This window comes from Rhipicephalus microplus, chromosome 2 (genome assembly GCF_043290135.1).
Source record: "Rhipicephalus microplus isolate Deutch F79 chromosome 2, USDA_Rmic, whole genome shotgun sequence".
Taxonomy (NCBI): domain Eukaryota; kingdom Metazoa; phylum Arthropoda; class Arachnida; order Ixodida; family Ixodidae; genus Rhipicephalus; species Rhipicephalus microplus.
In genome coordinates this window covers 94,705,512-94,731,720 of record NC_134701.1, presented here as the reverse complement: position 1 = coordinate 94,731,720, position 26,209 = coordinate 94,705,512, and the positions used below count along the sequence as shown (strand labels likewise).

General features: G+C 45.8%; 2 protein-coding genes across 2 annotated transcripts in view; one reads left to right on the top strand and one right to left on the bottom strand.

The window, feature by feature from the left end:
* The window catches only part of Pex16 (peroxisomal biogenesis factor 16), a 34,904-nt gene extending 18,304 nt beyond the window's left edge, over nucleotides 1-16,600 (bottom strand). The window contains exons 1-4 of the mRNA XM_037422054.2: nucleotides 16,446-16,600; nucleotides 13,719-13,831; nucleotides 10,190-10,323; nucleotides 6,362-6,525 (exon numbers count right to left, since the gene is read on the bottom strand). Of these exons, the coding sequence (XP_037277951.2) occupies nucleotides 6,362-6,525; nucleotides 10,190-10,323; nucleotides 13,719-13,831; nucleotides 16,446-16,548 (514 nt within the window). The 5' untranslated portion in view covers nucleotides 16,549-16,600. The remainder of the gene's footprint in view (nucleotides 1-6,361; nucleotides 6,526-10,189; nucleotides 10,324-13,718; nucleotides 13,832-16,445) is intronic.
* Nucleotides 16,601-17,771: 1,171 nt separating this feature from the next.
* LOC142796327 (peroxynitrite isomerase THAP4-like) lies at nucleotides 17,772-20,937 on the top strand. Its single transcript, XM_075886666.1, has 2 exons — nucleotides 17,772-18,220; nucleotides 20,511-20,937. Exons 1-2 carry the CDS (start codon nucleotides 17,903-17,905, stop codon nucleotides 20,766-20,768), a joined length of 576 nt encoding a protein of 191 aa, XP_075742781.1. The 5' UTR covers nucleotides 17,772-17,902; the 3' UTR covers nucleotides 20,769-20,937.
* Nucleotides 20,938-26,209: the final 5,272 nt, after the last annotated feature.

The following is a 26,209-nucleotide window of genomic DNA, read 5'->3' as shown; positions in this document are numbered from 1 at the left end:
CAGTGAACACGTCAGCGCCTGTGTCGCTAGCGTCCCATTTATGTGGCAACATTGCATCCAGCATTGTCCGTACCTCCCGTCCGTGAACCAAGCTGAATGGAGTCATGCGAGTCGTTTCTTGTTTAGCCGTATCGTATGCGAATGTGATATAGGGTAAAATTTCGTCCCAATTCTTATAGTTGGACATCGACGTACATCGACAGCATGTCTTCAATTGTCTTGTTGAGGCGCTCCGTTAGTCCATTCGTTTGTGGGTGGTATGCAGTGGTCTTATGGTGAGTCGTTCCACTAAGCATCAGGACGTGGTCTAAAAGAGCTGCCGTAAATGCTGTTCCGCAGTCTGTTATCACGATAGTCGGGGCACCGTGGCGTAGCACAATATTTTCTATGAAAAATCTCACCATTTCTGCTGCAGTGTTCTTTTGGATAGCTTTTGTTTCGGTATACCTGGTTAGGTAGTCTGTTGCGATTATAACCCAGCGATTCCCTGCAGTAGAAGTAGGAAGGGGTCCAAAACATCCTTTCCTATCTGGTCAAACGGTGTGCGTGGAACTTGAACTGGTTGCAGCTGACCGGCGGGTCTTTTTGAAGGTGACTTGTGTCGCTGGCAATCGCGGCAAGTGTGAATGTGGTGCTTGACGGCTGTTGTGAGTCGTGGCCAGTAGCATCCCTGCTGTACTCTTGCCAATGTGCGAGTGTAGCCTAAACGGCCAGGCGTCGGCTTGTTGTGACATGCTTGGAGCACTTCAGTTCGAAGGGGTGCAGGAATAACGAGCAAATAGGGAGCTCCAATGGATGAAAAGTTTCTTTTGTAGAGGACGCCATTGCGTAAGCAAAACTACGATAATGCCCTTGCAAAAACTCTGGGTCCCTCGAAGAACGTCCGTGTCCACGCAATTAATCAAATCAAGCAATTCAGGGTCGCCTCGTTGTTGTTGGGCAATCGTGGACGCATAGAGTACACCAAGCAAGGCCATATCGTCGTCGACAGAAAGAGAGGCTGACTGTACTGGTGATCGAGACAGGCAGTCGGCGTCTGTATGGCGCTTCCCACACTTGTGTATGACCGTCATATCGAACTCTTGTAACTTCAGACTCCACCGCGCTAATCGGCCGGTTGGATCTCTTAAATTAATCGACCAACAGAGTGAATGATGGTCACTTATAATTTTGAAACGGGGGCCATACAAATACGGGCGAAATTTCATAACTGCCCAGACCACGGCGAGGCATTCTTTCTCAGTTGTTGGATAATTGGCCTCAGCGCATGTTAGCGTCCTGCTTGCGTAGGCGATCACTCGTTCCATGTCTTCTTGCCACTGCACAAGCACAGCTCCGAGGCCTACATTGCTTGCGTCAGTGTGAAGCCTTCTTCGCGCTTGCTCGTCGAAGTGAGCAAGCACTGGAGGTGTTTGAAGACATTGGCGGAGGTGATTAAACGCAGCTTGCTGTTCGTCGTTTTACTCAAAGGTGGCGTTGTCTCTAGTGAGGTGAGTTAACGGCGACGCAATCTGTGCGAAGTCAGCGATGAACCGGCGATAGTAGGCGCATAGGCCCAGAAAGCGCCTGACAGCTTTTTTATCGGACAGTACTGGGAACTGTGCCACGGCCGCAAGTTTTTCGGGATCAGGCCAAATGCCGGTGCAGTTGACGACATGACCAAAAAACAACAGTTTTTCAAAACAAGAGTGGCATTTCTCTGGTTTTAATGTGAGGCCCGCGGAGCATATGGCTCGTAAAACAACTTCTAGACTTTTCAGATGCTCGTCAAAAGTAGGGGAAAACACTATGACGTCGTCTAGATAAACTAAATAGGTCTTCCATTTTAACCTTGAAAGTACAGTGTCCATGAGAGTTTGAAAAGTAGCGGGCGCTGAGCACAGACCGAAGGGCAGAACTTGAAATTCATATAAATGATCCAGCGTCACAAAAGCGGTTTTTCCCCGATCTCTTGGGTCTACCTCAATCTACCAATATCCGCTTCTGAGGTCCATTGAAGAAAAGTAGCGAGCGTTTCGAAGCCTATCGAGGGAGTCATCAATATGTGGAAGCGGATACACATCTTTCTTAGTCACTTGATTCAGCTTCTTGTAGTTCACGCAAAAACGCAGGGTACCGTCCTTTTTTTTAACTAGTACAACAGGCGATGCCCACGGGCTCTGTGATGGCTGAATCACATTACCTTCAAGCATTTTAGCGACTTGTTGCTGTATCACTTCCCGTTCCTTTGGAGCCACACGATAAGTATTCTGGTGTATAGGCCTTGCTGCGTCGTGGGCAATTATTCGATGCTTTGTTAGCGGCGTTCAACCGACCCGTGATGTCGATGAAAAGCAGTCCTGGAATTCAGCTAGCAGCTCAAGAAGTCTCGTTCGTTCGTCCCTTGACAACGTAGTACCAACATCAAGATTAAGTATGGATTCTTCTTGAGGTGCTTCGTCTAGGGCCGATAAACTGCCTTGGATTTTTGCAGTAGTGTCAAAGTAAGCGACGGCTGTACCCTTCGGGAGGTGTCGGCGCTCAGCACTAGAGTTAGTGAACAGTAAGTTTGTGCGTCATGCAGTAACAGTGACTAGACCTCGAGCAACTGAAATACTGAGGCTAAATATCAACGAGCTTATTTGGTGGGCAATACCGTCGCCTTCAAACGGCTCATCCCCTGCCACCGAAACAAGCGTACAGGATCGTGGCGGGACAACCACATCGTCGTCCGTCAGGCGCAAAGGCCCCGAACGAGACGTATGTCTCGGCTCTGAACAATCGACTAAAGCAGGGCTGTTATTGCGAAACGTAATGACACTGTCAGGGACGTTGATGACTGCGCCATGTTCACTCAAGAAATCCATTCCGATAATCAGGTCTTTACAGCATGAAGCGAGAACGACGAACGTCGCCACGAAAGTAGAGCCACCGATGTCGAGCCTTGCTGTGCACATTCCGACAGGCGTCAGTAATTGGCCGCCTGCCGTCCTTAAGTGAGGTCCTATCCACGCTGTCTTTACTTTCTTGAGGCGTACGGCAAGGTCATCACTGATAATAGAGAAGCCAGCACAGGTGTCGACTAAAGCTTTGACTTGCTGTCTGTTTACAAGGACGGTAAGGCCTGGGGTCACAGTTTCGTCAGTATTACGTCTTGTCATCTGTACAGCGTCCTGAGGTGGGAGTAATGGGGGCTTTTTTTCTTCGTCTTGACAGCCTGAAACCTTACCCGCTGAGGTCGCCGCCTTCAGTTTCCCCGGTGTGGGCTGGGTGACTTCGTTCCTCTGGTGTCGGCAAAAGTGCGGCACTGCAACAGTGACTGGGCAGGAGAAGGAGAGCGTGGTCGATGTCGGAAGCCCGGCTCGTAATCAGTTATAATCTCGTCATTATTGTTACGGCGGCGGTCGAATCGGGGTCGAGGCACCTGAGGCCCTTGAGAACCGACATCGCCACGGTGGGATACGTAGTCATTGGCATGTCGATTGTCAAACCGGGGCCTGAGAGGGCGAAAGGAATCGGCGCGGTGCCAGCAATAGCGGGCTATGTGGCCTACACCTCCGCAGTTGAAACAAAGTGGACGCCTGTCGACAGTGCGCCAGGTGTCTGTTCGTCGAAGCTATGGATGCAGAGACGACTCCTCACTGGACGAAGGCCATGGCAGGCCAGAAGACGACTGGTCGTATGGGGGCTGGATGGGTGGGCGCCACAATGTCTCCCCCTGTGGTGGTGACCAAGGAACAGTTGCAGGTGGCGGGTAGTTTGAGGGCGGAGCAGGTAGGGAGCTTCGAAGAGCAACGGCGTACGTAATGGGACGTTGCTCTGGGGCAGGATCAGCTGTCAAGAACGCTTGGCGGATTTCGTCGCGAACGACTTGAGCGACAGATGTTGTGGGTGTATCCACTACCGGAGTCCGCAACCTTTGCAGTTCTTCACGAACTATCTCTCTAATCATGTCACGCAAGGAGCTATGACTGAAACGTCACAGCGGCGGCCTGAATTTGGGGGCTGCTGCACAAGCGGTCATATTGTCGGCAGCGTTGGTGAAGTGCCCGCTCGATAGCCGATGCTTCTTTGATGAAGTTTTCCACAGTGCTTGGCGGGTTGCGCAGAAGTCCGGCGAACAGCTGCTCTTTCACGCCACGCATGAGGTAGCGCAACTTCCTATCTTTGGTCATCTGCAGGTCAGCCCTCCGAAATAAACGTGTCATGTCTTCGGCGAACATGGCGACCGTTTTATTGGGTTTTTGGACCCTTAGCTTTAGTAGTTGGTGGGCGCGGTCACGTCTGTCGACATTCGCAAAAGTTTCAACCATCTGCTGGTGAAAGTCGATCTATGTGGACAGGCTGCCTTCTTTGTTCTCGTACCAAGTACAAGCGCTGTCATCAAGACAGAAGTAGGCCCGGCCGAGCTTTTCCTGATCAGACCACTGGTTGATCTTCGCAACACGGTCATAGTGATCTAACCAGTCTTTTACATCTTCGTGTGCGCCACCACCAAAGCGTTCAGGCTCCAGCAATTGAAAAAACGTTACCTGGGATGGAGCGGGAGGACTGGTGCCGAGAAGTACAGGCTGGGGGCTGGTGTTAGCCATTTCTAGATGTCTTGTAGAGGGCTTCTGTGAGGGGTTGAAGTCTGAAGGAAGTCCTCGTAGCCGACGACTGAATCGATGGACAGGAGTTGCAATAGGCACGTCCGGGCTAGATGAACGGCTCCTACTAGGGGTGTGAAGCATCGGGCAGCGTCGCGGCCCAGCTCCTCCACCAGTGTCGCAGTGCAATGCGAACAAAAGATGATAGCAGCTTACGGCAGCGAAAATAGCGTGTTCAGGATCAGCTGTACAGCAAGAGGCCTGCTTCGTTGTCGTCCCGAAAACCGCCTGACCCACTAGCTGGAATCTACGAAACATTCCTATCATCTTTCTTTTTCCTATAAACACGTGTCAATATGTGAGGAAAGCAGATGTGTGTTACATTCAAAAGCATGTTGTAATTGAGTAAATACATTGTACAAAGCTTACTGAGTGAAGCACCTGGTTAAAACTGATTACAACAACAGGCACATACAGTTACTTGTGATAACTATGTCATGTCGGTGTGAAAGTTAATGTTGATGCTGAAGTGTTTTCATTGAAATTATGCCTATGCGACACACACTGAAGGTAAGGGAAGACTTTAATTGTCGTGTCCATATGTGTGAGCACTATATATGCATAAAAACTAACAAAAGCCATCCTGTTAAGGCATAAGTGCCAATCCAAATGTGCTGCAGAAATTCTTGTTTCATTTCCTGAAAAGGACACAGATGAAGTGCTACTGTACCACAAGCCCTCTTCTGTTACGCAGTATGCCTCATGCATTCAAAGGTCTCTGACCTCATATTCATATCATTCTGTTAATAGTGATGGAAGTGACATTCTGATTTTAGAGCAGACTCTTGAGCAGGAAAAATAGTGCTTTGGAGCAACCATAAGTGCTTTTGGAGCAGAAAAAAATGCTTGTTTGGAGAAATTACTTATTTATCATTATTTTTTTTTAGAAGATGGCAAAATATTCAAGATGAATCTTGAAGTTGAAGGAGTCATCTAAGCTTCTTATAAATATCAATACTTATCAAAGATTTTGCACACACAATAATCCCTCGAAATAGCACATGAAACAAAAAAATAAAGCAGATGAATGGTCACTGATCACTAATTAAGATGAGTTACCTATATTTGAAATGCCAATACTTGTAGTAGATATCATACATAGAAGCAATAAAGCTGAGCACCAATTTACAAAAGCAGCCATTGCGCATGTAACTATTGCCGAAGCAACAGTTTATAATTTGTAAGAGCACTGTATGTTATTCGTATTATTCACCGAAACAGCCAGCCTTGAAAATTTCAGAAGTAAAATAAGCTGAATGAGCAATGCATTTTAAATGCTAGTTCTTGTGACATAAATGAGGTCAATGTTGATAAAGTGGTAAATGTAATCAGTTACCCATCAAAGTCATCACAGTGGCAGTTAGTATTTATTATTATGCCGAACTAATCTCACACATATTTCACAAAAATAGTCTGCTTGTCAAATATATATACCCACAATGTTAGCACGTGTCGGATTATAAATATGCTAGTTTACGGACAGTTTTTTCTTTCATTTAGGCATGCTAGATGATCATGCAATTGACGTTCACTTTTTTTCAGTTTCCCAGCTCTATTTCAGAGCAAAATGGAACACCATGGTGCAGCATTTCTCCTTTGGAGCAGTTCGGAGTAGCACTTCCATCACTGTCTTAACAGTAAAAGTAATTCTTTGGCCAGTTTGCATGAAAGAGATGACATAATGTGGCAACATGAAGCGTGTATCATAGGTACATCCGAAAGCAAGTGATCACCTGCTGCCAAAGTACGCAATGGCCGTCCACTGTGTCGAAGTTCGTAGCAAGGCTGGGTGGCAGCTGGGCCGCCTTGAGCAAGTTTCCGGTCGAATGGAGCGACACTGGGGCTGCACTGGAGCCCCTGCTTGTGGTACAAAAGGAGCACCAGTCGAAGGCATGCCCTGGATGTGAAAGAAACCAGGCGAATATGGTCAGGACCTAGCCTAAACCCTGGATGGCAGTACAGTTGATACTGGATATATCAAACTCGGATATATTGAATTACTGGCTATATCGAACAGTTTAGCCTAAAAACTGGATGGTAGTACAGTCGATCCCGGATATATCAAACTGGGAAACATCTATTAACTGGCTATATCGAACAAATTAAAATTCCCTTGAATTTGCCACGCAAATGTATGGGACCGGTGCGTCCATATATCGAACTCCACAGCTATATCGTATGCTGGGCCCCGCCGAGGCCCAGAAAATGCAATTTCTTCGAGCAAATATTGATCAATTTTTCAGCCGCGTTCCAACAAGTTCGGATTCATATTGGCGAGCAGGTGACGAAAAGACGGTGTCAGTCCATCACGCTGATCTGGTTAATTCCATGGTGCCTATGAGTGCACCGGTTCGGTTGATGTGCAATCTGCATGTCTAATCGCACGGGCATAGTGTTTTTAAAGAAGACTGATTGCCGAGGACACCAAAGTGAGAATGTGCAGTGACTTGGCGATCTCGTTGCAATGTTTGCATTCCCTTTGTTTGTTAGCGCTCAATGGCATGCGAGTCTGAAAAGCGTGGCCTTTGAGATGTGGAACGTCATGACGCATATTTAGTGCTTTCGGTTTGAAAGCAAATGTCTCGGAGGCAACCCTTTTTCTAGCTTTTCGCATCAAACTAGCTGAAAGCAGTGGCTGCCAGCTGTAAAGCCACAAGTGACATCGGTATCGCTAGCATGTTGACGGTGGGATCCCGGCGTTTTCTTTTGGGCCTTGTAGACTTGTGTACTTCTCACCTTGTTCCTGATAAATCTTCATTCGAGAGTTGAAGTGAACGTTGACCCGCACATATGATAAGAATTATGACTAGTGCTTGGAGCGACGTCAAATAAAGTACCATCGTAAACTTTCCTTGCGGGCCAGGTGACGTTTTCAGGTGCGTCATGACAGCTCACAACGGCGCACGATGCCTTGGTAAATTCTGCAACTTAGCGTTTCCGGGCACCATCTCAAACAGTGAGTGATTTTATCAGTGCAGATGACGATGTAGCTGTTTCTGACTGCATCAATGCTGAGACCATGGCTTCCGTCGCAGGTGCCGCAAAAGTGTACCTGTGTGGTTATGAACCTGCCAACGCCTTTGCTGCCGCTGCTAACCAACCTTTTGCCATGTTTCAAGGCTTGCATCGGCGTTCTGTGTCAATTAACGCTGTTGTGGACAAGGGAGCTGAAGTCGCTTATTTAAAAAGCTTCAGTGATATTGAGGATGACTGAAACTTGACCGCGCGCAAGCAGCATGACAAGTTTACGGACTATTATCACGCAAAATAAAGTACGGTAACTTGCAGTTCACACCTTGTCCTTCATTATACTATGGCCAAATCATTATGTTAGCGCTTGCAGTGATTTCTGAGGCCTAAAATGCATTAATTTAGGTCTTCAAGAGGCATAATTTGTATTTATAATCATCGATATATCAAACTATTTTGTGATATTCGAGTTCAATGTATCCAAAATCGATTGTATTTACGGGGAACCTTGCAAGGCTGAACAAACCGCACTATACCATATCTACTCAAATGTAATGAGTTTTTATTTTTCAGATTTCTGCTACCTGAAGTCACCCTCACATTACAAATAAAAGCAGAAATTCAAGTTATCTTAAAAGTGCAATGATGCACACAATTCTTTTATACTTGTTTTATTTTCCTCCTGGACGCAATGAACATTCACCCCTCGTGTTACAATCCTGGTCGTGTTAGTCGAGTGAATACGGTAAGTCAGGCACAACTTCAGAAGGCAGTGGCATTTCCTCCTTGAAGGTACATGCACATACGCCTGTACAAATGAGCATGCGTAGACTGGCTTTATAGCCACACCCTCAGTGAACCCTGTTGGCAAAGAACTTGGTGATTATTCGAAAATTTAAATTTTCTGTTGAAGAAAAAAAAACATTTTTTGTGCTTTTAGTGAGATGCTGTTTGTCATGGAAAGTGCCACTGCCGATTGGAAAAGCTGCTTTCCTATCAATGATCAACAATCGCACAAGTTGCTCGATGCATAGTGTAACATGTGGAGATGCTAACATGGGTCTTTCAGAATAAGATGCAGTTAAAACTGAATGTAATGAAATAATATTTTGGAAAGTTGTTGATCTAATGAAGTAATTTTCAATTACCAGCAGGGGTCCATGGGGTCCAAATGCTGCTATTAGCCAAATTAACAAAACTAACTTGCTTGCAAACCAAATTTGGCGCAGAATTTCCTGAAATAAATGTGTGAAAATACAGTGCTTTTTTTATAATTCTGGTTTATTTTCAAACATGTGCTCTTGAAATGTTTGTTCTTCGAGCATGTCTGAACCGGTACCTAAAAGACCTGATTACTGCCTCGAGTAAATGAAGGTTGCGGGTTCGGTCACTACCACTGGGCAGTTTCTCTCTTGATCCACTTCACTTTATTTCCCATCTCTATGTCGATTACCAGAATACACTTAAAGCAGCACAATTCATGTCCCCTATCCCTTTCTTCACTTTATTATGTGCCGATGTTTGTTAGGGCTAATTAGAGCAGTAGCCATTAAAAGCTTATTTAAGCATGTAAAAAAATCTTTACCCCATAAATTTTGTATGTATAGACAGAAGCTGGAAGGTTAGGTATGGATAAATTTAAGTAAAAAAGAAGTGTACATTGCCAGATATGTAATGGCTACGATGCCTGTGGTTATTAATTTCACCCACATTTTTCATTTTTGTATACACACAAAAAAATACCAATACTATAGCTACAATTTGCAGGCAACATTTAACATATAGCCAGAGGCTGATGATGTGCTAGCTCTCTGCTGTCTGAAACCCTTTCCCACTTTCCGGTTGTTATGGTCCAACAATATTTCGCCGCTATCTAACGTTGCAACAGAAACACAGCTGTGCGAGAAAAACTCATCAAATGCCTATTTCTGCCAGTGATATTGTGCCTATGTTCTTCAGTGATATTTTGGAAGTGTGCAGTACCTGATGGCGGACCGCTGCAGCTTTGTTCCGCAATTTGGAGGGGTCAGACAAGAGACCGCAAAGGGTTAAGGCTAGACAATGACAGAACTACTTGTTTATGAGGAATTTTTTGGCTATCAGATCAAAGAAATATGCCTATTGTATCAACCTTTCGTCACCAACTCTGAACAGTCCTTTAAAAGAAAGCGAGGTTATGGTAAACCAAAAACTAAAGAATGGCATATGTCTGTGCAAATTTGTGCCCAGAAAGAAAAGGACATATGGTGGTAACAATCAGGAGAAAAGTGCGGTACCTGCTGGTAAACTATGCAGAAGCACTCATTTTACTGATCTTTAAATGTGAAAGAAATTTGCTGAAGTCCTAATTCCAGGTGTCACATTCAACAAACAGTTAAAAGCTTAGAGTCTAAGATGCATACAAGGAAGTCCAGCAGCATAGCTTCAAGAACACTGGCCCCATCGCTTGCGATGGTGATGCAAGGATGTGTTCTTCGAAACATGATGGGAGATGTCACAGTGGGAAGGACGAGACAATGTAAATCGATAACACCACCACGACAGTACGAGGTTGATATAAGTACGAGGTTGATATAAAGTGTGCCTCTCACTTGAGCGTCTGGACGATGGCGACCGCCACCCATCGAGCCAGGTCCCCACGCAGGTGCAGGGCAGCCAGCTCGGCGAACACTTCGACGTACTCGACGACAGCCAGGCAGGATTGGAGCCGTTCAACAGCTCGATCCTACGAAGCAATACATCAAGGAAGAAGTGGTTTCCTTTCACAGCGAAGAGAATGCAGCCTCGAAGGTCGCAGTAACCAGGAATGATAACATCGATATGGTGCTGTACATAGCGCGAGTTTCCAATTCACTTTAAATTCGAATCCACTCACTCTGCAGAGAGGTTGACCACACCGATATCAGAAGCACATAAATTGATAACTAAAGAAACACTAAATATGAAGAACAATATTTCCCGTATAAGTAAATTACTCTCGCACAATACCGAAATCAGCACACCAGTGAAGAGAGGACACTTAGTAAGAAAGTGCGCAAAAAGAAAATGCGAGTGATGATGCAACCTTGCAGTTTCCACACCAACCGCTGTGACAACATGCATTTCCACAGCGTCTACTTGGGCCTATGTAGCTCCAAATTAGTAAAAATAAAGTGCATTGTCTTCTATGGGAGTTGTACACTTGACATACCCATTTTCAGAAAATTTTGTTGGGCCACTCTTATCAAAATATGGAAAGAAAAAAAGAAAAATGAATCCAAACATGTCACATTGCCAATACAAGTTTTGGCAGAAGATTTAGAAATCAAGCTCTCACCAAGAATTTTTTTTTGTATATTAATGGGACCCTGAAACAGTTTTGATGATTCTGTACAAACACATTGGGCCAGTAGACCAAGTCCTAAGGGTCATTTACAGGCTGGTTTAAACTCTCTGCGTAAACTCTGTGATTCATTACAATGCTTTAAAGCTGCGAATCGCTGCAGATTACTCCGGCTCAGCAAAGCACATTTTTAACCGACCATTCACACTACGACATCATCTGGTAGTGTGATGTCAACCAGGCTGCTGATCAGATTGGCTGTAGAATGCGCGGAAGTAAGCTCGGCTGCTAGGATGGCAACAACTGTCGGAGCAGACGTCAGCCACATCGCGATCTTCATCTCTGTTGCCAGACAGCAGGTGTGAGGCTGGGCGGACTGAATGAAGGCCTTCGAGATTGCACGCAACCCGTCGGCATGCAATCTCTTGAACTCTAAACTGGGCAAAGCTCAAATCGTCGAGTGCACTTGTGAAAGCTCTGTGATTGCCAGCGATGCCAGCTTGTCTCGTGAGTTGAAGAAGCACAGCAGGAGAAAGAGAGTATGATATAATTGTCCATAGCGGCCTTGGTACTTAACATGTCGCTAAATATGTAGTCTGAATGGTTTGATGATGCTCCAGCCTAAACACTAACAAAACTTCAAAAATCGTTTCAGGGTTCCTTTAATAAACCTATGATGGCAAAATTATTGATGGTAGAGTTTTCACAGAATAATCATTCATTTAAACTCATTCTTCTACATTGGTGTCCCTTTAATAGGGAAACAAATGGAAAAGTAGAAGAGGCTAACTCTATGAAATACACAAATGAAGTTCGTTTTAAGCATTTATTTTTGATGCAAGAATTGCCAGAAAAGATGACAAAAACATATCGTACAAATGAAAAAAAAGAAAAAAAGAATGAATTCCGGCTTGTTCAATGAAATACCCAGGAAGTAGTCAATGCTGCTGACCACTATGATAGAAAGGTCTTTGGCCAGCACATATTTCAGATGGAGTCCTTTGTTATGTAGCAGCATACAGTCGACTCTCGTTAATGCAAACTCAAAGGGACATCTGAATTTAGTTTGAATTATCAAAAAGTTTGACTTATCAGAAGTTCTCAGATAGATGACTCTGAGTGAGGTGACACCACACATTATGAATAGGCATTTATTTTTGTCACATTTAAATTTTTTTTAAGTTTTTAAGCCCTAACTACATACAGTGAACAGAAAGCAGAGGTGTGAAGTCCACAAGTTTATTGGCCATTTACTGCTGATGAGATATTTTAAAGAAATCGTGAATTGTCAACTGCTTCATTGCTATAGAGATGTGCCTTCAGCACAAAGGTCTCTTTACGAGTTAAGAAGCATCACGGTTTACCATGAGTTTGCTTCGTTTTAAACATTTGCTTACTTGCAAAGCATTTTTCCTTGAAGGCCACAGGTGCTTGTTTCTCATATTTAGACTGTTAGCATTATATAAGCAGACAAATTTTTAAATAGTAGTGGGAAAGCAGCAGGCATTTTCTGGTTTGCGCCTGCACAAAGTATGAATTAACCGAATTGTGGAGTTTAAATTAAGAGGCTTTTAAATACATTGAAAGAATAGAGGGCCAACGAAGAAATCGAATTTTGTTTGAATTACTCCAAGGTATGTATTATCAGAGTTTAAATTATCGAGAGTCTACTAAACTTTGTGCTTTCCACATTATAAATTGCTCTTTGTGTTATACGGAAAACGCCTTTCTTCCTCTGAAGGCAATGTGGTGCGTTGCAGCTTTGTCACATCCAAAGTTTTCTTGATGGTTGTGCCTTTGGCGCTGCATATCCCACACATTTGCTGTGATTACGTTACTGGGTGATGGATCACACCACAGGCGTGCACACAGGAGGGCAAGGGGTGGCCACCCCCCTTAATGACCCGAGAGAGGGGTGGGGACCTCAGCCTGCCCCATACATTGACTTGATAGGGAGGGGGAGCACTGCAATGAACCTTCACACCCCTGAAGAGGAACCATGCGCACGCCTATGGAACATAGCGGGATAAATGCTTGCAGAGAGTGTAACATCCCAAAGAGGTTCCGTCAGAGTTCGCATAGCTCGGCACCCGTTGGAACATTCAGGGTCCAGCGTGGGAACGACGTGCTAGATCTAAAGCTGTTGCTTAACACAAAAGAGCCCCCTGAAGAAGTGGCACCAGCAACCATGCTTTCAGAGAACACCAAATGGAAAACATGAACAGTTGTTTGTTTGTAAAAGTAACAAATGGCACTGGAAAAATAACTTACATGAAACCATAAATGCTTAGTTGGTGGTCAAGAATAAGAATGACGATCACTGTGCCTCATAGCAATAAAACTAAAGCCTTGTATATCAAATAAGACAGCTCATTTATACAAAACTACTGGATAGCAACTGTAATGAGAGAGAATAAATGCACATGTGGTGTGCAAGGCTTTTTTTCTGTCAGACAAGGCAAGCAAAGATGCTGAGTGTTCATATTAAAATATGTGGTCCCAAAACGTAACATCCATCAGTGAAATCTGAACAATAAATAAACAGGGGATCGTAGAAATAGCTGTTTTTCAGAAAAGCTAGTAAAGTAAAGTACACATCACTGTCAAAGCGATTATCTGAAACTCTGCCAACTTTTTCCTATGGGACATTTTACACAAGGACATGGTCAAGTAATGAAAATCACTTCCAAGAATGTTTTTCCGCAACCAAACACCCTACAGTTGAAATAAGGAAAGCACTGCTGCCCAAACTATCTGCATGACAAGCGATTGTTCACTCTAAGAGCCTGTGTACTCACCACATGCACGGGAACGTTGGCAGCATGTCGCAGGATGAGGTCATTCAGGAGGGTCAGCAAGCTGGATGAGGAGTAAAGGAACTCAGCAACCACAGCTGACTTGCCAAAACGACCTGCGAGAATGTGAAGCAGAAAAAGGTTAGCCTGACTGTTTACTTATAAAGCAGGGCACGGAGACAAGGCACAAAAGAAACGAAAGGTGTCCCTTTCCTTCCTTCTGTGCTTTGTCTTTGTGCCCTGCTTTATAAGTAAACATGAACTACCACCAACTTTCTATCAGCTCTCAACTATTAGCTTTCAATGTTACTTAGCCTCACTGATCTGTTGTAATGTGAACACCTTAATATTAAGCTGATAAGAAGCATCATTACTCGCTCCAATGAGCAACCTGTAATAAATGCAAGAAAATTAAACAGAACGTTAAAAAGCAATGTCCTCGTGTCTTGCTCAAAGCTCACCTATGCATTGCAAAACATGCACGTAGCTTTTATTTTTCTTTAAGAAATGAGGCCTTTCACAAATGTAGAAGCTATCATGTGGATACAAGAATCACGATTGCTAGGGTGAGCAATAGCCAGGTAATCACAGTAAATTAAAATGACAAAATATTAGAAATATGGTAAATACTTACACTGATAATTAGTTGTTCAAAAAGGAAACACTCATCCCGGAGCTAACGTTTAGACCTAGGCTGCTCATTGTCAAAACACTGAAGGCTGAGGAAAGATGCTGAAAGAGGCTTGTGAGAGCTGCCACTTGAGAAACCTTATCACTCTAATCGCAAAAAAATTGTAGGCTTCTACGTTAGCTACCAATCTGAGCCATACAATGTAGTACCTTCATCATAGGGCAAAGAAAGAAAAATCACTTCAAACATGTCTAGTGACAGGCAAAGTTTTGACAGGCAAAGTTTTGTTCCAAGGCAATGTGTCATCAGGCCGTATTCTGGGACGTTCTTGTTTCAGGAATACAACTCACTGTAGCATGACTGCCACTGGATACATTAATACGAGCAGCAGCCATTACAGCAGCCCAATGATTACGGTGCTTGGCTTCTGACCCAAAGGCTGCGATCCTAGTCGTGGTGGTCACGTTTCAACGGAAGCAAAATGCTGGAGGCCCATGACTTACATTTAAATACATGTTATAGAATCGCAGGAGGTTTAGAGTTTTTCGGGTCTTCTACTACAATGTGCCTTGTTACCACGTCATGATTTTGGTATATGAACTACCAGATATTACTATCATTATTATTAACATGCATAGCAGCACTCACTACATTGTCGTCTTTTTTTTGGGACTGGGTCAGAAATGTTTTTCCCACATCACAGAGTAAAAAAGAAAAAGACAAAGGTGAGAAAGATGACAAAATGGTGCTCACTCCCAACTCAACTTTCAAACAAGATTACACTAAACTGAAAGTCTGTACTGTTTCGCGATTTTCCTTCCATCTGCATCTGTTTCTTTTCATGGTGCCACACATGCAAATTAATCCAAATCTAGTGGGCCCACCTTATTCCAGAAATGGTTTTAGCCACCAATGGTGGCCTACACGCTGCACATATGATATCATGTGAAGGTGATCGTATCCTGAAACTGAAAAAACTTGGAATGATATTTTTGGATGTGCAGCCACAGCGATATTTGCAGAGTTTGCAGTGCAGAGTTTTGCATTCTAAATAAACTTCCCAAAAGTGTAAGTGCTTTGACAGCCAAAACTGACCACAATGTAAAGGATGACAGCATTTTAATTGCAAAAGCCTGTTCACGAAAAAAAAATATTAATTGTATCTGCGACAGCTTATATCTGTAACCATAGATGATTTAACACCTTTATTAGTGGCGAAGATTTCGGTTTTTCTTTTTCTCACGCCTCTGTCTCTCAGGGCACCAGATTAACTATCAGTGGGCTAAACTTATATAGTTATCGGTTTTCAGCGCTGATTTGGAAGATGATCCCTTCGTAGCAATGAAGCAGGGAAGGATGCAAAATGCAAGCTTCGTTAGCGCAGCAGAATAGGCACGACATTCCCCATCTCGAGCGAGGTCATTAGCGCCAGCAACACACTTGTAAACGTGAGACTATTTTAAAGAAACGACGCGGGATATTGTGCATTTTGTGCACTGGTTTCCGTTACTGCATCGGACACATCCCTGACACAGGATAGAAGCAGTGCCGCTCAATGAAAGCTTCACCAAAGTGACTTTAACGTCATTGTTCTCGCCAGCAGAAGAACCAACAAGTACTGCGCTGAGTAAATGCGCGAACGTGGAAGGAAAGTAATCGCGCTGAGAGTCTAGTCGAGCAGGGTCCCTCGCTTTCTTTCTTTTTTGCATGTCTCGCCTAGGCGACAGGAGGATGCAGCATAAGCACCGCGTTCTCTACGTGCTATAACACCCCTATGACACCCGTCAATAAAGTGACAGGCACCGCTTTCAAAACAAACCCGTTTCACGAGAGCACTTTCACTAGTTAAAACGTACCGGCCTCAACAATCATGAGTGTAGTAGCTACAGCAGATGAAACCACGCGCTACGCTTGGTCGCAGTAGCCCCGTCCGCGTGCCAGCACGAAAGTGCAGTGATCTCGAGAAAGATGCGCATCTCGTCGCCAAGTGAAAGCGGAACCGCGATCACCTTGGGCTACTCGTCACAAAGTTTGCGCCGCAAAAGTCGGATCGAGGTGACAGCCGTTGAGGATTATTACAGATGTAGAGGCATTCTCACCCGCCGTGAAGTAGGAGATCCAGCGAAGTACGGTCTCGAGTTCGGAGGCTAGAGCGGGATTCGCTTTCACGAACTCGCGATACCGTGCGAACAAGTCCGCCATTGCGGGTCGGATGTTTATACGACCATAGCCTCCTACACGGCCTCCTATATTTTTTTTGCCTGCTGAATGAGCGCAAAACGCCCGGCATCTATAGCAGCGCCACCTTAGTAGTATTAGGGTCTTTGTACTCAGCCTTTGAGATAAAAAAAACTTTGGCGTTTGCTAATTTCAGAGGCTATGCCTTGTATTTAAAGAGTTGCTTGCTGATTGAGCGCAAAACATTGGTCATTTGTAGTGGCGTCACTTACTTAGGGTTAATTAAAGGTACGTTTCCGCCTTTTTAAAACTTTTTTACAGTATTTTTTGCATACAAGCTTCAAAAACGTAAAAACTCATTTGAAGACAACCCTACTTAAGTAGCGCTACCACCACAGTTCCGACGATGACCGCTTTTCAAGTGACGGCCAATAATCTGGCAGGCAAGAGAAATCTAGGAGGCTGTGGCATAGAGCAGTTTCCTTCCTCCATAAAGTTTCCTATTGTGTCGAGGACGCCGACTTTCACTGCGACTCGCGTGGGCAAAAGCAACACCAATATTTCTTTAGCGTATTGCGGAGCTCCTGCAGCTTGAAGTGTAGAAAAAATCACGGCGTCACCGACTGTAAGGTAAGTACTCTCCACCCACAAAGTTTCACCAAATTATAAAACCACTCAGAGAACCGAAACATCAGTTTGCCACGCAAGGTAGAGCTTCATATAGAGCTTCATAACACCTGCCCTCGCGCTTTTCGAGCAGATTCCTTGACTCGTCGTATCACAGCCTCCTAAATGTTTCTTGCCTGCCGGATTATCGGCGGTCACTTGGGAAGCGGCCGTCGTCAGAACTGTGGTGGTAGCGCCACATAAGTAGGAGAGCTTTAATTAAATTTTTACGTTTTTGAAGCTTATATGCAACAAAAAATGTAAAAAAATTAAAAAGACGTAGACGTAATTATAAATAACCCTACGTAAGTGACGCCGCCATAGACGACAAGCGTTTTGCGCTAAATCAACAAGCAACTCCTACAATACAATACATAGCCTTCAAAATTAGTAAACGCTAAAATTAATAATCTCAAAGGCCGTATACAAAAACCCTTACTCCTACGTAGGTAGCGCCGTCATAGATGACAGGCATTTCGCGCTCATCCGGCAGGCAAAGGAAATCTAGGAGGCTGTGGCTCGCCCCTTGCGCGGCTGACCGGAACTTCGTCATGCTCGGTTCCTGAACCGGCGCCGCCTGCTGCTTTGTGACAACTGGCTTTCGTAGCTTATTGATCCTCAATTGCGCTGTTTATCCATTGTACAGTTCTTTAAGAGGTCAGCAGGTCTTCAGTTATACCCACCGAAGCTTTGAAATTACTGTGCGAGCGAAATGCCGTCGTTCTGCTCGGCGTATGGCTGTTCGAACAACAGCAGCCGCGACGATGTCGTGTTTCACCACTTCCCAACGGAGAAGAGGCTTGCCGCTAAGTGGGTTGCAGCAGTAAATAGAAAGAACTTTGTGCCTATGGTTCACAGCATGATCTGCTCTAACCACTTTCGAGACGGGGACTATTACCGGAGTCCCTCTATAATGAGATCACTCGGAATTAGCGTGAAGTTCGCCCGACTGGTGCCTGGTGCGGTTCCTTCAGTGTTCTCCGCTTCACCACCGCCGAGAGCAGCTTTCGCCAAAAGAAGAAGAATTAAGGTAAATTATCGAAAGCGCATACTTAGGATTAGTGGTTTCTGAATGTGCACATCGAATACCTGTGCAGCCCTGGTGTGCTTATGTGATGGTTTTGGGACGTTAAACCCCACATATCAATCAATCAATTAATGGTGTGCTTATGCGTCTGCATATCAAGTTCGGCGCACGTGTGCTTTCTGCCGATACTGCCGCCTCGACGTATATTGCGGTGCAAGCGAAGGTTTGACGCACGTCCATTCGCGTTTTTCTTTGGCAGGTGCTGCATTTACGAGTATGCCCGTCGTGGCGGCGTGCGCAGGATTCCCTAGCAGTGGGAGCGAAGGTTCATCGCACCGCCCCACCTCCCTGTTGAGTCAAAGTATAGACATCAAAGTATAGACTCTGCTCAGGCGGTGCTGCCGAAAACGCGACTACCAGCGCCCCCATCGCCACGCTGGCCATAATTGGGTAGTGCTCACAGAACCGTCCGCAAGCGAACATGCATAGGCCTCCTGTTTCGTTGGTCTTGAGAAGCGGTTTTGTCACAATCGAACACCTGGCAATCTTCTTCCTTCAATACAAGCTCGCTTCATAGAAGTAGGAGGTTCATTAAAATGAAATGTTGGCAAAATGCAAAATTTGTTTATTTATTCGGCGTGCTGCACCTGGAAATTTAGGTGCAAGCAAGCATTGCATGACATCGAGTTCAAGGCAAGCACTAAACTTGGGCATATACATGATGCTAAAGCGGTGAAGTGCATACACGAAAAATCTATGCGATCAGTGAGTGGTAAGAAGCTCGCTTTATCAGGCATGAACAGCCGTGGTGATTTTCGCCTTGCAGTTGCAATCTCTGTCGATTTCTCGCTTGCTATGCATTTAGGTGTTTTATTACGCATGCTCGAATGCTCTGCTGGCGGTTGCCTTCCGTTTCTATACACTGCAAATGGGGATACATGCATGGACACTATCTCAGTGTACAACGAAAGGCAAAACCGTTGCCTCTGAGATAGCTCCAGTAATCTCAAAGACCGACGGCAAAAAAAAAAAAAAAAAAGCTGTTTGTGGTCGCGACATTTTGCGATTTATTTGTATGATGCACGTGTTCGCATTTCCTAGTTAAGGCCGGCACTTGGAGCCTTCAAAGCCCTAGTGTGCGTGATGCTGTGTGGTGGTGATAACTTCAGATTATCGGTGGTCGCAGCGTGCGCGATGTTTATTGCGGCCGGACGTCACCTGTCTATATTTTGTTGCATGTCGCGCAACGCGGTCAGAGGGTCTGTTAAGCTTCATAATCGAAGTTACCACAATTTTCTGTCAAGGCTATTCAAAACAATAACAGGGGACCTACACTTTCACACTTACTCGAGCAAACGGTTGTGGAGAACGCGAGTATTTGCTTACCCAACATGACGTGAACATGTTCGCAACAATCTGTTTTATCACTCTCGCCATTCTGCTTTGCGAAAGCTGCGGAAATCACTAAAACTAAGTACGTTCGTGACAATTCCCAAGGCAACAGTAGCATCGACCGAAGTTTTTTTTTTTTTTGTATAGAGCGTAGAGCTGTTGCGTCTGCTCTTGTTTTTGCCATCGTTAAGGCGAGTGAACCAGCAAGCACTTCAAGGCAGTTTGGTAGCGCGTCCAATAAGCGGAGAGAAATTCGTAGCTGTTTTTTTGAGTGTTCAATGCCCAAATACATCAAATATTTAGCTCAATTGTTGTTTCGTACGCTGTAGTTGCACCTGGTTGCGCAGCAAACTGTGCAAGAAAGTCAGGCTTTGCACTACTCAAAACTGCGTCAACAGGTGGCGCTGCGTGTCCACAAAACTTCAGAGCCGGACATCTATTGAACACATCTCGCACTCCTCTCTCCTATGTGACTGAGGGTGAAAAAAAAAGCATGATACCCCCCCCCCCCCCCTACTCGCCAGCTCTTGCCTCATAGACTATTCAGCGGCTGTAATGAGGTCGGGGGCTTCATCTTAATCACAGCAGCTGCATTCTAACATGGCCGTGCCGTGCATTCATTCGCTGGAAGGTGGAGAATTTGCAGCCGAGATGGTCAAATGATTCGGAGCCTTTCGCAATAGGTTCTCTTACAATGATCGAAATTGCATGTAACTTTTTTTATGATGTGGAAGTCATTTTTATTACACAGTGCAGTACGCAAATTGAGAAGTGAACGAGCAGGAGAAATATGAAGCTTATGCCTTTTGTATTTGTGGTTAAATTAAACAGCTTTTTACAATGGAGCTACCTTCAAGCTGTGCACAGCACTCAGTTGACATATCGTGTTTGCTTATTTCAGGACTTAAATGAAGCATTGGGAGCTGCCCAGAAGAACACAGAGCAAGGAAGTGCTACTACCAATACTTCTGAGGATGGGGAATCCTCCATCAAACCGGACGTCGCGGTGTTGTCCTCTGCTGGTCACGAACCTTCGGTCACTGCACCATCAGCAGTGTTAAAGTTCAACAAGGGTACTGAAGTGCTGGTGCCGACAATCAACAAGTCTGTGCAAGCAAGCTCGAAAAGAAGTGTCAGATCGCGCTCTGTGCAAACTTGACCACGTTGTACTGCTGTTGGTATGTTGTGTATACAGAGTAATTGTATAGCTCTCAACAATTTACATATGCATGCACACATCTACATCACACATAGGCATGCAAATGCATGTGTAAGCATGCAATATTCTGATGCAGAATGTATGGGCACAAAACAAAAGATCTATTATGCTGTTGTAATTCATATTGTTACGGGGAAAAGGCGTCGGAGAAATATGTTTACTATCCAGAAAACAAGCAGGCATACAAGATGGAACCCAGTCTGCACGAGAGCTCCGACATCGTCTTCTTCCTTATTGAGTTTTGAGTTATCCGTGGCGCCACATAGCATCACCTCCGCGGCGGCGAAGGCACCGTCTCAGTGCTCGGTTGGTCCGAGTGGTATCGCTTCAGCCGAGAGACGTGCACGTCAGAATACGAGCGGGCGCCGGTGCTGTGAAATGGTTCAATTTTATAGGTCACGTCGGTAACCCAAGTATGGCGAAGTCAGCTTTTCGCACAGGCCAACTCGCCGTGATGGCGTGCTGAGAAGCACCGTGTCACCACGCTGGAAGTTGACATCGTGGTGGCGGGCATTGTACAGCAGTCGTTGGCGGTCTTGCGAATTACTAAGACGCAAGCTAGCAGTTCCACGTGCCTGTAGAGTTCTAGAGAACATCGCGGGCGTAGTCCGATGTGTGGGTAACGGTAGGAAGAAGCATGTCAAAGGGAACGTGGGTTCTCGTCCATACATGAAAAAAAAAAAAAAGGCGAGAAACCTGCAGTATCATGCCGGGACGTATTATAGGCAAATATCACAAATGGCAGGACCGCGTCCCAGTCACGGTGGTCGGGGGAAACGTACATGGCAAGCATTTCTGTGATAGTTCAATTTAGCCGTTCTGTGAGCCCGTTGGTTTGAGAATGATAGGCTGTTGTGCACTTGTGTCTTGTAGCGCAAGAATGGAATATGTCTTGTATAACCTGGCATAGGAAGTAGCGACCGCGATCTGTAATTCGAGGGATGCCGTGATGTAGTATGACGTCTTCTAGGAGAAAGTCGGTGACGTCGGTTGCACAACTGGTAGGAAGAGCCCGCGTGATGACATACCGAGTGGCGTAGTCCGTGGCGACTGTTATCGACTTGTTCCCACTGACCGATAAAGGGAAAGGTCCAAGTAGGTCAAGACCTACCCTATGAATTGGTTCTGATGGTATCTGAATGGGCTAAAGGCGTTCTGCTGGAAGGGTTGTTGGCTTTTTGCAGAGTTGACAGAATTTACAAGAAGCGACGTAACGATGGACGGATCGGTACATACCAGGCCAGAAGAAGCGACTTCGAACACGGTCATAAGTTCTTGAGACTCCCAAGTGACCAGCCATTGGGATGTGATGTAACTGCGCGATGACAGTCTGATGCATATGTTGGGGCATGACCAGTAGCAGCTCAGGTCTGTCAGGATGTATGCTGTAGTGATATAATACGCCATCTCGGAGCAGGAACATACGAAGAGACGAAGGAGTTGTGAGACCAGTAAGCCAATGGATGATATCTCTCAAGTGAGGATCACGACGTTGCTCATCTCTGATGTTGCCGAAGGCGGAAAGTGCCAGCACGCAAGTAGACTCTCCGCTCTCAGGAATGTCCGGTGGGTCGACTGGATGACGCGACAAGCAGTCAGCATCTTCATGGTGGCGGCCCGATTTGTAAACGACTGTGTACGAATATTCTTGTAGCTGTAGAGCCCACTGACCAAGACGTCCATTAGGATCTTTTAAGGACGACAGCCTGCATAAGGCGTGATGGTCAGTGACAACTGTGAATGGCCGTCCATACAAATATGGCCGAAATTTACCCACTGCCCAAACGAGGGCAAGACATTCACGTTCAGTGATTCAGTAATTTTGTTTCGCTGGCGATAAAAGACGGCTAACGTATGCAATGACACGCTCGCAGCCATGCTGTCTTTGTGCCAAAACTGCTCTGATTCTATGGCCACTTGCGTCGGTGCGCACTTCGGTTGGAGCAGACATATCAAAGTGGACGAGGATCGGTGGCGTCGTAAGTCTGGCTGTCAGTTCAGCGAATGCTCTGGCTTGTTCAGGTCCCCACACAAAAGTCACATCTTTCTTCAGTAGTTCCGTGAGTGGGCGCGCGACGTGAGCGAAATTACGCATGAATCTGGAAAGTAGGAGCAGAGGCCCAGAAAGCTCCGAACGTCGTTCGCGATGTTCGACAAAAGGAAATCTTTGACTGCGCAGATTTTCTCAGGGTCCGTACGAACACCAAAAGAATCAACAAGGTGACCGAGGACAGTGAGTTGGCGGCGGCCGAAGTGACATTTGGACGAGTTCAACTGAAGCCCTGCCTTGCTGGAAGCAGAAAGAATAGTCGAGAGACGCTCGAGGTGTTTTTCAAAAGTCGGCGAGAAGACAACGACGTCATAAAGGTAACACAAGCAGATTGACCATTTAAAACTGTGAAGGTGGGCGTCCATCATTCGTTCGAATGTAGCTGGGGCATTGCATAACCCGAACGGCATTAGTTTAAACTGATAGAGTCTGTTGGGAGTTATGAATGCTGTTTTTTCACGGTCCATGTCATCAACTGCTATCTGCCAGTAGCCGAAACGGAGGTTGATGGAAGAAAAATAATTTGCTCCACTAAGGTAGTCAGGGCGTCATCTATCCGCGGCATGGGATACAAGTCTTTTTTCGTTACCTTGTTAAGATTCCGGTAGTTGGCACAGAAACGCCAGCTGTTATCTTTCTTTTTGACGAGGACGACAGGCGAAGCCCAGGGGCTTGAAGAAGGCTCGATGATGTCCCGAGCAAGCATCTTGTCGACTTCTTTCTGGATCACGTTGCGTTCGGTCGAGGATATCCGATGGGGCCGCTGATGTACCGGATTTGCATCGCCGGAGTTAATCCGATGCTTTACAATGGTCGTTTGGCCTAGTGATTGGTCCTGGAGATCAAATATGTCTTCATACGATGTAAGAAGGCCCCAAAACGCGTGCACATGCTCGGCAGGAAGATCAGATGCGATCATTTTCGTTATGCCATCTCGGGTAGTGCCCAACTCAAGACTGGGAGGTGACGTGTATCCTCTGTTAAAGTGGAAATGTAGTCGCTGGCCGAGGCAAGTGTTGCTAGGCATATTCCTCGGGGCAGTACTTGCGCGCAAATTCCAAAGTTGACAATAGGGAGACGTGCCACGTTGTCCTTCATAGTGATAATCGTGTGCGGGAACATTACGTTGAACGAAGAGAGGACGGTAGCGATAGGTGACACAGCATAATCTCCGTCGGCCACAGGCAGATCGGAAGAGACGTCCATATACGTCACAGCTCGACATAATAGGCGAATGTGCTCGACGGAGCATTGCCTTGGCGGCGCAGGAGCAGGATGGTCAACGGCGTGTAGTAAAGCAAGTTGAACAACACCCACAAAACAGTCAATTAAGGCGGAATGCTCCGACAGAAAATCTAATCCCAGAATAATTTCATGTGGGCTGTGGTCCAGGATGTAAAACAAAACAGAACTATGACATCCAGCCACAGTTACGCGGGCTGCACACATCCCAGTGACATTTGACGTTGCTCCAACAGCTACTCGGAGTGCAGTGATAGGAGCAGGTGTAAGCACTTTCTTTAGCCGAGCACGAAGGCTAGAGTTCATTACAAATATGTGAGTGCCAGTGTCAATGAGTGCTATTGCAGGTGTGCCGTCTACATTTACGCTGATCAAGTTCTTGTGTCCGGGTAGAGTGTGCAGAGGAATTTCGGGTCTGGTCGTCAAGGCAGCCTCTCCTCTAGGAGCCGCGCCTGCTAGTTTTTCGAAGACTGGCGGCGGTAGGAGGAAGAGCGGTGACGGTTAGGTGAGCGGGACAGTTGTCCGGATGGCAACGGCGAGCGGGCATGGGTAGCGAAGCATTCTCGTGGTCGACGTATATTGGCATGTGGGAACCATTAGGTGGCCGCCGGGTGTTGGCGTAGTGCGGCCATGGCTGCCAATTCCAGGAATTACACCAATGACGTGAAATGTGGTCGACTCGTTTGCAGTGGAAGCAGATAGGTCTATCATCGGATGTTCGCCATTCAGCCGAGTTCCGGTAACGTGGACGGTTGTACGGACCGCGGGGCATATCAGGTACACTAGGTAATTGGTCAGGTCTTTTAACTAGACAGAGCGTCTGTAGTCCGGCGTTGGCCAGTTCCTGGCGGACAACGATCTGTATTAAAGAAATTGTTGCACGAGAATCGTCAGTGGCACGGGCATGATTAACAATAGGAGATGTGGCCTCAATATTATGGCGAACGACGCGCACAATATTGTCGGTAGTAGCAGCGGCTGAAGGGAGACGGGCGTCCTCGCAGGTAGACGTGGCAGCTGTGTTGGCAAGACACAAAAATCGGGGAGTAATGCAACGACTTTTCGCTTCTTCAAAGCATCGGCATTCGTTAATTACGTCGTCCACCGTCGAAGAGTTGCGAAACACAAGGCGAGTGAAGGCATCATCCGCGATTCCTTTGACGGTGTGCGCGACCTTTTCGGATTCCGGCATTTTGTTATCTACCATGCAGCAGAGGGCGAGCACATCCTGAATGTATGTCACGTATGACTCGGTGCAGGACTGCAGTTGGCACGCGAGTTCTTTCTGCGCCGAATGACGACGTCCAATGGGCTTGCCAAAGAGGTCGATTAGTTTGTGTTTGCAAATATGCCAACTCGTGATTTCTTCCGCATGGTTGGAAAACCAGACTTTTGCCGTGCCCTCAAGGTAAAATAGAATGTTGGCCAACATGAGCGTCGGGTCCCAGTTGTATGGTGCACTCACCTGTTCGTATAGCTGAAGTCATTTTTTTACATCCTTGTCGTCGTTGCCGGAAAAGGTGCCTGGGTCATGTGGAGTCGTCAGAACGACTGTGCGGTTCGTGACGGCTGGATGCTACGCTGTTGGACGCTGCGCAGTCTGACGAGGTACGCTTGGGGAAGGTATCGAGTCTACTGATGAATCCTGGTTCTCGTCGTAATCAGCCATCGTAGAGGCAGCCAAGGAATGCCCGCTTCGTAGGATCGTGGTGGATGTTGATTCTGGGAGGACCCGCACTCTCCACCAAAATGTTACAGGGAAAAGGCATCGGAGAAATATATTTACTATCGAGAAGACAAGCAGGCATACAAGATGGAATCCAGTCTGCATGAGAGCTCCGACATCGTCTTTTTTCTTATCAAGTTTTGAGTTATCCGTGGCGCCACGTAGCAATATGTTTGAAATCATGGCAAAATTTTACGTCTTTGAATGTCAACAAATGGAGTTACACTTATTTGTTGAGGGTCAGATCAATTTATCACATATACGGACAACTTTGTTCAGGTATACAAGTATGTACAATCACAAAGATTGTGGTCACCCAACTAAATATGGCATCGCCAGTGTTACAAGAAAGATACAGAGATG

Coding starts and splice junctions, on each gene's coding strand:
- LOC142796327 (XM_075886666.1), top strand. CDS start 17,903: ATGCCGTCGTTCTGCTCGGCGTATGGCTGTTCGAACAACAGCAGCCGC. Junction 18,221..20,510: donor CCAAAAGAAGAAGAATTAAG/GTAAATTATCGA, acceptor TGCTTATTTCAG/GACTTAAATGAAGCATTGGG.